This window comes from Hakea prostrata, chromosome 1, assembly GCF_041222555.1.
Source record: "Hakea prostrata isolate BN-2017 chromosome 1, UWA_Hpros_2, whole genome shotgun sequence".
Taxonomy (NCBI): Eukaryota; Viridiplantae; Streptophyta; class Magnoliopsida; order Proteales; family Proteaceae; genus Hakea; species Hakea prostrata.
Genome location: NC_142600.1, coordinates 31,860,664 through 31,873,350, shown reverse-complemented (window position 1 = coordinate 31,873,350; position 12,687 = coordinate 31,860,664). Strand labels below are relative to the sequence as shown.

General features: G+C 37.3%; 1 protein-coding gene across 1 annotated transcript; it reads left to right on the top strand.

The window, feature by feature from the left end:
- Positions 1-205: 205 nt before the first annotated feature.
- LOC149028748 (uncharacterized) lies at positions 206-12,454 on the top strand. The gene is made up of 4 exons (XM_089160895.1): positions 206-440; positions 1,444-1,509; positions 10,797-10,936; positions 11,717-12,454. The coding sequence occupies exons 1-4, from the start codon at positions 206-208 to the stop codon at positions 11,756-11,758; spliced, it is 483 nt and encodes a 160-aa protein (XP_089017021.1). The 3' UTR covers positions 11,759-12,454.
- The last annotated feature ends 233 nt before the right edge of the window (positions 12,455-12,687 follow it).

Genomic DNA, 12,687 nt, shown 5'->3' with positions numbered 1-12,687 from the left:
TTCTTGGGTTAGCCGAAAGGTATTATGGTAAATTTGTTTCACTTAACCGATTGGTTGCATGGGAATAAACAAGTCAAGTTGAGGGTAAGATTGTCAACTTGAACTGGTTGCATGGAAATAAACGAGTCATGGTAAGGTTTAGATTGTAAATTCGTCAAAGGAGAGTATAATTTATCTAATTAGTGAGGTTGCAATATGAGATTGCATGAGAGGTGATTGGCTAAAAAAGAATCTGTCAGTGGGTATATTGGGAATTTTATTAAGCAAAACTGCAGAAGAGAAGCAGAAGAGAGGGTCGCGCGGTTTTCTGAGAGATTTGGAAGAGAGTGGTGTTGATAACCAGACGGTGGGAGTTCTGCGAAAGAAAAGCCAGAAAACGGAGGAGAGAAATTTGGTGGACGCTTTGAAAGTAAGATTCTTTATGAGATTTCCTTCAACTGGTAATCATTTCTTTCCTAGTTACGTTCTGTTTCTTCAAATCTCAAAAATCCAAGACAGGGTTTTCGTCCCCTGTTTAAATAAGAGTGGGAAAAAAAACAGAGAAGAAGAGAATTGGGATTTTAGATAGACAAAGAATATAATTGAATTACCATTCTGTAATGATTTATCCTAGGGTTTCAAGTTTGCTAGAAGGATCTCATGCTTTAGATTTATGAATTTGAATGCTAAGCATGTTATAGAATTCTGCAAAATGAGATCCACGCATGCAAAGTTCAGATCATGCTATCCGATGGAAAGAAAGAAGAATGAAAATAACAATTTGACAATGTTAAAATGTGTTCGTTGTTTTGATTCTTCAAGGAATGGGACTGTTACATATTTTTTAGCATTATGATTTAAGGGATTGTTGTGTTTGGCTGAAAATTTAAAAGCAATATCTACTACCTATTATTATGTTACGAATTATGGATTTAAGACCTTGTTTTTGAGTATCCTTGCATCTTGGATTGTCATAGGAAATATGTATTTTGATCATCTCCATGACTTCATAGTTATGGTGGTTATGATTTACGAACATAATGATTTAGGTGTTTTTCCCCCTCCCATATTCGATTCAATGTCGAGCCTTCCCAAAAAAAGGATTTTGATTAAATATTGTTGATGGCATGAATTGTAAGTAGAATATGCCCCATTTCATTTTGAGTTAATTTTTCTCAATTTTTTGTTTATTTATTATTATTTTTTTGTTGTCCTTTGGTTAGGATATATGTATACCTCACATTATACCCATACATGATTTATTTCAGCCACACTTTGGAGAATGTATTAGCTATATATATTTTAGAGACCTTTCTGTAACATATTTATGCTGATTATTTGTATCATTGATGAATTACTTTGAGAACAAGAATTGAACATAAGTTACATATAGGAAAGGAGAAAGAGATCTAGTGGTTGTAGAAATCAAGAATTTAATATCTTTATCATGGATTGATTTTGTAGGACATAAATTTGGGTTTTATATTCCTCAACAGTGGAGGGGATTTATTATCATTTTGACATCTGCAGGTGAGTATAAATATTATTTTCTTTTTGAAATTTATGTTTTAAACGTAAACACTTCTGATTTATATGATTCTACGTTGTACTCATTATGGAAAGAGAAAGTATGTGTTGATGGGATTATATCATGATTTTGTTATTAGGATAACATGAATTCCACAGTTCCAACATAAATGATATGTAGGGAACTAAAGAACTATTATTGTGTTAATTATGGTATTCAGAGGAATGGTGTGCTGAACAAATGCTATAAAGCTCAACTTGTCTAAACAGGAATGGAGATCTCCCTTCTATTGGTTCCTCGCTTGCTACAGTGGGATGCCCAGTGGATGCTGCCTACAGTGCATGGTGCTACTATGGCCGTGAAAATCAGGATTGGGCAGGGGGGATTGGTTTCAATGAATTTCATAACAAACCATGTGGTGAGGCATGTGGTTAATAGCCTTTGATCAGGGTTACCTCATTCATTTAAGTTGTGCATTTGATGAACACATAATGACCTAGAAGTTGTTCTTTAAAATGGAAAATTTTCATGCCATTTCACATTCCCATTTGATCTCATTATGTGGGGGGTCTAGTTATGATTCCATAAGATAATTGTGCTGATATCCGTTGGGCTAATAGGTTTACCTTGTTATTTATAACATTTTCTTTCAAAACTGGCATAGTTGTTAGATTGTAATACAGGGTATACACCACGCTCTAGTGGTTGAATTACTTTGCTTCCTTTTAAGGACACACGTGTCTATATTTTGGATCTCTAGATATCGAGACACTATATTTCTTTTTAAGAAGAGAGTGAATCAACTTTGGATCCTACGTGATGTGTCTTTTTTTTTTTTTTTTTTAAAATTCTGTATAAAGAAATAAAGAAATCTATTAATCGGCAAACTGAAACTAAAAGAATACAAGGGAAGTCAATGGGGGAGGGAGAGAACAACCTTCAAGTAGGAGGCCGAAGAGGAGAACTAAGACCCCATAAAACAATAATGAGCTTGTTCCTTGGGGTATCTACAACCGGGGGATGGGGAATAGAAATAATTCTCACAAAAACATCGAAATCAATGGCTTTTTATAACATATTTAGTGAACGGGATTTGGAGGTCTATTGTCTAAGATTGCGCTCCCACCATAGGTGATGGATAGTGGCACTAAAAACTAACTTACTAACTCGATCGCAAACGGAGGGACTTGGAAATTTTCTCAAAATCCAAGACCAATCTCGAGCATAACCAAGAGAATGCTTCGAACGGGGCCAAATGGAAGCAAAGGCTTTTTCCCGAAGGGAGCGGGAGAAGGGACAAGTGAAGAAGAGGTGGTTGAGGTCCTTTGAACCATTCCAACAAATGGTGCAATTTGGGCTAACTAGGATATGGCGGCTGGCTAATGAGGAAAGATTGGGTGGGAAGGCCAAAGCTAAGAGCTCTCCAAAGGGTGAGAGAGTGGCCGGGAATGTGAACAAAATAATTGATTAGCCTTGTTGAAAAAAATGAAGAGCTGATTGGGCACTTAAGGTGTAGGTCAAAACTAGATTATTAGAGGAGATTTCATGCGGATGAAACTTCAATTAAATTAGCATGAGGCGAGGAGATCACTCCTTTGTTGAATTGTAGCAATAGGTCACTTCAGGTGGAATGTCTGAGAAGCATTATTGTGAGAGAATCATTGTTTATATTCCTTCCAAATAGAGCATGCAGTCTCTATATAGATTGACTTTGTCAATAACGGTATTAGATAAATATTGAAAAGCCATTGGAGGACCATAAAATTTCAGTGTTTCTAGAGTTGAAAGAAATGGAAGATAACATGATGTGTTAGAGAAGAAAACATTTTGGTAAATATTTTAACGAATATTTTATAGATGTCTTAAATTTAGTATCACTATTGAAGCATTGACTCTTTGTGGGGTAGTTGGGATGGTGAGAAAAATCCCTGATTAGACTTTGCATAACTTGGTTGATTTGGTTGTGGTTGATTTGGGATATTATGGTATGGCATTGCCACTTTCCGACTTGCTTTTTTGATTATTTCATACTTATCGCTAAGGTGTAGGTGGTGTTGATTAAAATATGTGCAATGGTTTTGTTATTGGGTACAGAAGTTACGTGGTTTTGTATGTCATCCTTTGTAATTTATTATTATAATTTACTGAATCCTAGTAAAGAAGTTAACAACAATGAATGTTACACTTTAGGTGAAATCTATTGATTAGATTGTAAAGGAAGGCTATTTCTTTGAATGTCTACTGGCTGTTTATATTGACTGACAATATCAAGGAAACAAGAAGAAGGTGCCATGGTAGGCTGTATGTTATTCAGCAATCTTCTCCACACCACAACTCCAATAAATTTTGAAAAACTTCTCAGATATGAAATAGTTCTAGCGGTTCACATGTCAGAGTGCTTCTAAAGGTGTTAGTAGGTGCATAGAGCTAGAGCCCAGCATGTTCGCCCGCTGGGCCGAGTGGTGCCCTTGCCCTGTAGAGGTCCACTGTTCATTATGGAGTCTTTGAAGTCGTGGGCTACCATATCGAGTAGGAAAGAGTAACTCCGCGACATGTTTCCAATTGGATGTAACCAACTTCCTTCAAGTGGAGAGAGGCTCACACCAGGCTAGTGCGCTGAGCCTTCTCATTTTTTCTGTACCTGGGGTAGTGTGGTCTTTTTGAAGAGCCAACTGGACTTCCTCCACCGTGATTGCATGATTATAGGACTCCTTTGGAACCTGGCAGCCAACCCCGATATGCTAAAGCTCATCGATATCCCACTCACCAAAAGAAGGAAATTGAAAACATTGTAGCTGATGTGCTCCAAACTAGTGTCATATGACCCAATTGCAACCCATGTTTTTCTTTAGTAATATTGGCTAAGAAACGATGGATCTTAGCACATGATTGTAGATTATCTAGTCATTGATGAATCATTGGACAAGCTTCATGGTGCACTCGTATTTACAAATTGGATCGTTGTTTATGTTATCACAAAATTCGTGTTATACTAGATGATATTGAAAAAAGTAACATTTTGTACTCATCATGGTCGTTATGAATTTCCGTGGATGCCATTTGGATTGACCAATGCTCCATCAACTTTTCAAGCATCATGAACCAAATATCGTCAAATTACTTACGGAAATTCATATTAGTTTTCTTTGACAATATTTTGGTGTACAATTCATCATGGGGAGAGCTCAATAAGCATTTAAATAGGACCCCATCAATTTTGAGATCCCATCAAATGTCATTTTAGTCAAGACAAAATCAACTACCTAGGCCATATCATATCCTGTGAAGGTGTTGGAGTTAATCTTGTTAGAGATAATGAGAATAAATATGATGTATTACGATAGGGGGAGCCCCCCTGTTATGGTTTCCTTATTGGTTTGGGTATTTGGTGTTAGTGGTTTCCTTATTGGGTCTTTGGTTATTAGTGTTCTAATCTAAGCGAGTTTCCTATTAAGCTTTCAGTTTAATTAGGTAAGTGTTAAGAGTTATATTGAGTTTCCTTTTGAATCCTATCTCAGTTTATTATAAGTATAGGCTTGGTGGTACGGTAAAATATATAGATTCTGTCGCCTAGTCCATTCTCCAAATATTCTCTCTTCTTCTCCCTCAATCTCTCTTTATTCTCTCTACCTAGTACTGGTTATAGATCTTAGGATTGTTTACATGGTATTAGAGCCATAATCTATTGCTGGTTTGAGAGTTGTTTAGCTTTTAAGTTTGAAGAATGGAACCCTAGATCAATGAAGATGATAAACTATTCATTGAACTAGGGTTCCCATGAAGATTTAACATAAGAAAAAATTGGTTTCAGCTTATGTTTCTCATCACAAGGAGGTGGCGGAGGGAAAGAAGAACAAGAAGTAGTAGCAGAAGAAGAGAAAAGAGTCCTAGATCGATGGTGAATTTTTTAGTAAAGAGCAGAACTGGAGTCGGAGATTCAAATCTGCAGAATAACAGAGAAAACTTTGAAGAAAGTTTAGAATATTGATTATGGGGTTTGATTAAAAAAAAAAAAAATCATTTTTCCTTTTGATAGGGGTTTTGGAAGAAGATTTAAGAATATTTAAAGGGGGCAGCTAGGGTTCTATTTTTGATGTTCAGCAGCTCCACAAAGCTTTGTCGTTGATGAAGGAATTTTTTTTCTTCTTTTTTTGAACCTTTGAATTTCGGATTCTGGTTGGAATTTCTATTGGTTGGTGCTTTCGTTGCAGAATGATCTTCGATCATGGTTTTTTTATATTTATTTGGAAATCGTGGATGTGCTGCTGGTTAACAAGAGTGGGCAATTGTCTGGAGAGGCAATCGTGGATGTGTACTTTTCAGACTGGTTTTCTGACATCCCTTGTAAGATCTTTTTGTTAAGAATCGAGATCGGTTGAAGAAAAAGTAGAGAAGAAGAAGAAGAAGAATGAGGAAACTTTGGTAGAGTCGATTGCATGATAGAGTTGTGTCGATTTTTTGAATCTGCATTTTCATCAACCTGTGCATCATGTCTTTGAGGTTTACTTTTGATTTACGAAACCTAAGAAAGGGGTTGATTGTTGGGTATTGATATTTGATGGTTCAAGTGTGGTTTGGTTTGCTGGTCTAAGAATGTATGTTGGTTTTGGGTTCAGTTCTTGGTTTAAATTCTTGGACAACAACTGTATACAATTCAAAGCATGCATTCGAATATGACCAAACAATAAAATATACTAGTAGTCTGAAGACTCAAAATGGAAAGCATTAACTTTCTTTTGGGATAAGAATGGGGAACACTAACTCAAACAAGTGGTTGGGTATATCAAGTGGAGAGAAGACATTCTCCTAGGGTGAAATTGTCAACAGAAAACACACAAGTGGTAATTTATGCACAAACAGTAACCCAAACAAGTGATTTATCTGTGCACAAGCATTACCTCAGACAGGTAGTTACCTGCCCACATCAAGTGAAAAGAAGACATTCCCAGACCATAGGGGACTGTCAAAAGGACACAATCAACCTCTGCAAACATTAAGCCGGGACAGATGCTTTGTTGTCTATGTGTGTCTACCTCTACACAACTCCATGTGTCTTACAATAAAGTTTTGAAGAATGCTAGTTTTTGAATTGCTGTTTGGGAACTGTTTCAATTATTCTCCTAAAATAATATTAACAATGAAAATCATCTGAAGCTCACCTGCCCATTGGATGAGGAATAGGAAACTGATGGGTTGTCTTTGTTAGACCACTATCTCACAGTTAGAAACAGAGGAAGAAAATGGGAGATGGAAGAGAAATGCAATCCGAAGCTGCACACAAGCAATTGCCATGCAAATATATGTCAATCTGTTTTGATAACTCTCTGAAAATTGTTGATTTGCATGGGTGGGCCCATGCCAACTGTTGTAGATTTGAATCATTAGATTAGAGGACACCCTGACACTTAATTTCATGGAGAAACCCAGTCCGTTCAGTGATGACCTTCCTTCTGGCAAGCATAGTCCCTCTCTTTTTCCCAAGGAGAAGTTGGAGAGATCTTGAAGCCTTTGAAGGGCATAAATACTCCGCTGAGAAGAATCAAACACTACGAGTTTTTTTTCTTTTGTTTTAAAAGCTGATCTCGTTGAACCAAGGATTTGTAGGCTTCATTGCCTCTTCAGAGATGTTCTGCCAGTGAAAAATGGATGATCCTCCCTCTCTTCATCGCATTCTTTTCCACAATCCCCTGACTTCTTGAAACCCAAATTCTTGGTGTAGCGAAGCATTCAGGGCTGACTCATGGAAAGGGAAAACCAACGACAAACCCTAGAAATGTTAATAATAAAATAAAAAAAGAAATAAAAAAACTGAAAACAGACATAAGGTAATAGATGATCCAAAGTCCTTCAGGATCTCTTCTACTCTGTACATCAACAGGAAACCTGATTTTTGAAGTGGTGGGAACATGTTCTCATGTCGGATCACTTGAAGTTTGCTGCTGCACAACTCCTTTGGGGTCCGCTAATGTGTTATCATCTTCTGTCTTTACTTGCAAATACCATTGAAGTCCAACCAAGCTTCAATAACCCTTTTCCCTTAAAAGTAATACAAGTAGAGTTTGGCAGGGAGAGATAGAAGGAAATCTTAAGGAAGGGGAGAGTGACACTTTACTTTTTACAATTTTTTTGTGTGGTGTTTGGGGAAGACGTCATCACGGATCATCATGTCGTGCATGTAATTAGAGTTGCAAATATAGCTCTTCGGGGCTTGGATTGCCATCTTCAATTATACTTCAAAGAATGGAAATCCTAAGATCATGAATGGGTAGATTTTTTTCTTTAAATTTTAAGAGTCATGCCTCTCTCATGGAGTTATGGATTTGTTTTGAAAGGATATGTTGTTTTGAGAAAGGGCATTTTCTTTAAATTTTAAGAGTTGTGTCTTTCTCATGGAGTTATGGATTTGTTTTGAAAGGATACGTTGTTTTGAGGAAGGGAATTTTCGTCTAGTGAAAAAACATACCATAACTAAATTGAAGTTTGACTTTTATATAGTAGTATGATTTGTTTCCATATTTAATTAGGATTGGTTCCCATAGTGTTTCCTTAAATTTAGGCTTATTCTCCTTCTAAGTTTACTCTTTGGCTTTTGTCTGTGTTCCTTTTGGGGATTTCTCTAATTACATTCTTGCTATTCCCATCTCAATTTTGTGGTATTTCTCATTTGCCGTTCTTTTCCTTTATTTACCAATAACCCCTTAAAGAGTTCTGATTTATTATGTTGCCATTACTTTTGTGGATATCACATTGGTTTTGAGACTTTACTTGTCATTCTCTGAGGATATGATTGAAGACATGTTGGGAATTTTTGGGATCTTCTGTTATGAAATTTCTTGAGATATTCATCGTTTGAGGTGATTTTTAGTTGCTTTTGATCATGTGTAATGGTACACATGAGGGGGAGATTGATGTCAACTAGTAGAAACTTTTTTTTTTTGGATTTTAATGGACTCGAGTGAGTCTGATTGTTGGAGAACTTTCCTCGGGATAGGCTTTTGTTTAGTCACTCTAGCTACACTTTTTTAGAATTTTCGTATAGCCATGGGAGCTGCATTTTCATGGGAATAGCTGCAATCTTATGGACTTTTATGTAGCCGTTAGGGTGCTACATTTGGTGGAATTTTTGTAGTTGTTAGGAGCTACATTTGATGGGCTTTTCTATTGCCATTGTATGTTGCATTTCAAGACCTTCATTGGGAAGGGTGTTTGATGTTCTCGTTGGTTGATGTGAAGACATGGATTTGCTCTACTTCGTTGGGTGCTGATTTGTGCTTGTTGGTGTTTGATTGTTACATAATTCAAGATTGTGTTGTCTTTCAAGAGTATTCTTTTTCATCCAAGTTAAAGTTTTCTTTGTGTATACTCCAGCTTGAGGGGGAGTGCTAGAGATAGTGAAAGTAAATGTAATGCAACACGATAGGGGGAGTCCCCTATCATGGTTTTGTTATTGGTTTGGGTCTTTGGTTTTAGTGGTTTCCTTATTGGGTCTTTGGTTATTAATGTCCTAGCCTAAATGAGTTTCCTATTTAGCTTTAGGTTTAAGTAGGTAAATGTTAAGAGTTATATTTGAGTTTCTTTTTGTAATCCTATCTCAGTTTATTATAAACATATGCTTCCTTTTGGCTTGATCCTTGGCATCCAATGGGCATTTTGTTCACTATTTTGGGTCCCCGGGCTGTTTATGATTCTCGTATCTCAGAATCCATCCCCCTTTCCTCTTTCATTTCTGATGGCTCTTGGTACCCTTCTCCCCATTCTTGTCTCACTCAAATTTGAAGCTTCCTCCCCCCAATCCCCCTCTACTTCCTACATTACTGTGTGGACCCAGTCTTGTCCCATACCAAAACCTTCACTATTGCCTTAGCTTGGAATCTTCTTAGATTCCCTTGTCCCCCTATCCCTTAGGCCCCCTAGTTTGGTTCAAAGGCCACATCCTCCACCACTCCCTCACCCTTTGGAGATCCCTCAACTTGGGCCTCCCTACACAAGCTTTCCTCATCAGTTGCCATATCCCCGCCAATCCCAATAATATCCTTTGTTGGAACGGTATTGAGGACCTTGACCACCTTTTCTTCACCCGTCCCTTCTCTAGTTCCATCTGGAGTTTAGCCCTTGCTTCCATTTGGCCTAGATCGAGGCGATCTTTTGGTTTTGCTCGAGATTGGAAGTGAAACTTTTCCCATGGTGACTTCTGATTTTTTGAAGTGCATTTACAAGTGACTGAGATTAGTACCCTAGTCTTCTCCTAATGTGGAAGTCTATTATCAGTCGTCTCCTCTTCACAAATTCTCCATTAAATCTGCTTAAGAGGCTTCACAATTTTCTATCCCTAGTGTAGGTTAGCTCATTCAAACTTGTTTGAAGTATGCATTTTGTAATTCGCCTAGCTAATTTTTCGTTGAAAGTTGTTTCATGACAAGCTTTCCAAATCCAATGATGATGAGGTAAGAAAAGAGGTAGTTCTTTGCCTTCTACATATTATATATTCTTATGGAGAGCATTCAACTCTGGTTTGTGGACTGCACTTCCACTGATTCCTTAAGGTTAGCTTTCAAAATTTTTTTGGTGTTTCTAATCTCAATAACCATGGACACTTGAAGCATTTGGAGCATGATGTTTCAAAAAGGATGGTCGTTAGGTTTTAAGGGTGAGACCTTAGATTTTAAGGATGTGTGATCAACAGGTCTCATGCTCATCTACTACTTCACTTGGCTGTGGAGAATGTCTAGAAGATTTTAGTATTGCAAAAAATTCTCCCCAACTCCTATGATTCTAATGGAGCTAGGGGCATGTGACCTTCGTAGCAAATATATGCTGTTCTTAAATATTGAATATCTCAGCTCATTCCTTTTGAATTTTAATGCAAGCATTCTGATATCCTAGTCAGACAATGGGTGAAAGTTAGTGTTGGTGGCTGTTCTTGGGCAATCCTAAGAAGACTGGTGTTAGAGGTCTCTGCAGGGACAATGAACCTGATGCTATTTATCATTTTCTATGCTTCTTGTTGTTTGGTTTATGAACAAAAATGATTAGTTCTTCAAGTTTTCTTCTACGACATAAACTGAAAAATCACACATTGCTGTGGAGAAGCGACTCTGGTGGTCGAATTCCTTATGTAGTTAGTGTGGTGTACATGAAGCTCCTGAAGCTATTAATATGAAATGAACAAATTTATGCTATCTATCTTGCTTCAATATGGTGTACAATTTGTACATTATGTTCTTTCATTTTGCCTACTACATTGATGAAGAAATATCTTTTTGTTCTCATTCAATATATTTTTCTGCAGGAATTTATTTCAAGCATAGGAATATGCAAATTATGGCATTAGAATTACTAGAGAAGAGAGGAAGGATCACTGTTTCCAAAGGGTTAAGAAGCACAAATAAAAATGCGAAAAGCTATTCAATCGGATCAATGGTTTACCAGGTGAGTTACAATGAGTTTCACTCTTTCTCTATGTATTTTGTATTTTTTTTTAATTGATTGATTCATATATATCTACTCTTAAGGGTGGGGAATGGAGGAAAGAGAGGGTCAAGAAACCTCGTGATAATGTAGAGTTCTATGCTCCACCACTTCCAGTGGCTCTAGAGGTGGTAATCTTCGGATCCCCAGCATAAAGAGAGGACCTGCGTGTGTGGGGTTTGTTTGTGTATCTCTCCCTATTTCTCATTTCCTAGTCATTTCTATTGGGGGTGGGGTTTGTTTGTGTACCTCTCCCTATTTCTCAGTCATGTGAGCTGAGAATCATCTTGCCTCTGCTACACTCTCACCTTCGTTTTCTTGAACCTTTCTGAACACACTTTGCTCAGCCATAGGTATGGCTCCGATGGAGCACACACAGATTTTGTTATTGTAGGTAATATTTCCTTAACGTTATCTCATCAATTGTTGAGATTATATAATTACATTTGAGAGTTGGAAGGAGGTCTAAACATCATCTCATCTTTCCTCATTTTTTCTACATCTTCCCCCATATGCATTATAACAAGTAGAGAATGATACAAATGTAGAGATGGAGAGAAAGAGGGTTTTGAGGTTTGAAAACTTTTCAAGCTCGTAGACCTACATAAACTCATAAACCCTCATCAGAATTGAATCTATCTTAACACCACGTACTGTGTTTTCTTCCATTTTTCCTTGAGGAGTTCTCTCACGGTTTCATTTTTCGTCTCCTTTAATGCATTCAAGTTTTTACTCTTGTAGGTATGTGTCATATTTGGAGCAGAGCAGGCATTGCATCAATAGAAGAAGACTTGGCTGCTTGCACCATCAGAAGAAGGGAAAAGGTTGTTAAAGCCGGGGACTGTGTCCTTATGCGGCTTCCAGATACAACATTCCTCCTTACATACTGAGGAGTTGATCGGAGGGCGCAGACAGTTTCATGATCCCAGAGACTTGTTTCTCTCCAACCACTATGATGTGTAGAGTGCACACGTAATCCATTCATCATTCGTTCAGTGGTAGTTTTTCTACCAGAGCTGAAAAAACAGGCTGTGTCGGATGATAAGCTCAAGGTTTAAAGTATCGGTATCGAGTGTTGTATCGATCAGGTGATTTTAAGAGACATCGTCCTGTATTGAGTATTGTATCGCTTTGGCTAATGTATTTTAGTGTAATTCAATGGAGAGACGTATCGAGATGTATTGTATGTCAAATATGGATACGTATCGGTTAGTATCGTATGATATCGTGGGATACTTTAAACCTTGGATAAGCTTCAAATCTCTCTCTCTTTGGCTGTAACATGTTAGCAAAGGATTTCAATAGTTGCTTTGCTTTCTTGATTTTTCACAGATTGAGCAAAAGATGAAGTGGGTGATTGGATATAGGGTGCATGTAAACCATATGTGATAAGCTTATTCTTCTCTATTATGCAATCATATTAAAAATTTACCCAAAACGAAAGACTATGTATATTAACTAAGGTTACCGGATCATGCATTCCAGATCATAGAGGAAAGGCCAGCTGTTGGAGATTTGGCCTTATCACATAATGACTGTATTTTTCATGCTGAGGAAAGGCCAGCCCAGCTATAAGAGATTTTGCCTTGTGATTACCTGCTTGACTACTCTGTACGTCTATTTTGAATAAAGAAATCAACCCCAAGAAGATTAGATGAATGGGATTTGATCGTGGAATGGGCTCCTCTTAGAGGGAAAGTAAAAACCATGCA

What these genes read in the sequence shown, in the direction of transcription:
- LOC149028748 (XM_089160895.1), top strand. Translation starts at nt 206, where the DNA reads ATGAGAGGTGATTGGCTAAAAAAGAATCTGTCAGTGGGTATATTGGGA. An exon ending in TATGAGATTTCCTTCAACTG is followed by an intron (nt 441 to 1,443) that starts GTAATCATTTCT and finishes TTGATTTTGTAG; the next exon opens with GACATAAATTTGGGTTTTAT. An exon ending in TATCATTTTGACATCTGCAG is followed by an intron (nt 1,510 to 10,796) that starts GTGAGTATAAAT and finishes ATTTTTCTGCAG; the next exon opens with GAATTTATTTCAAGCATAGG.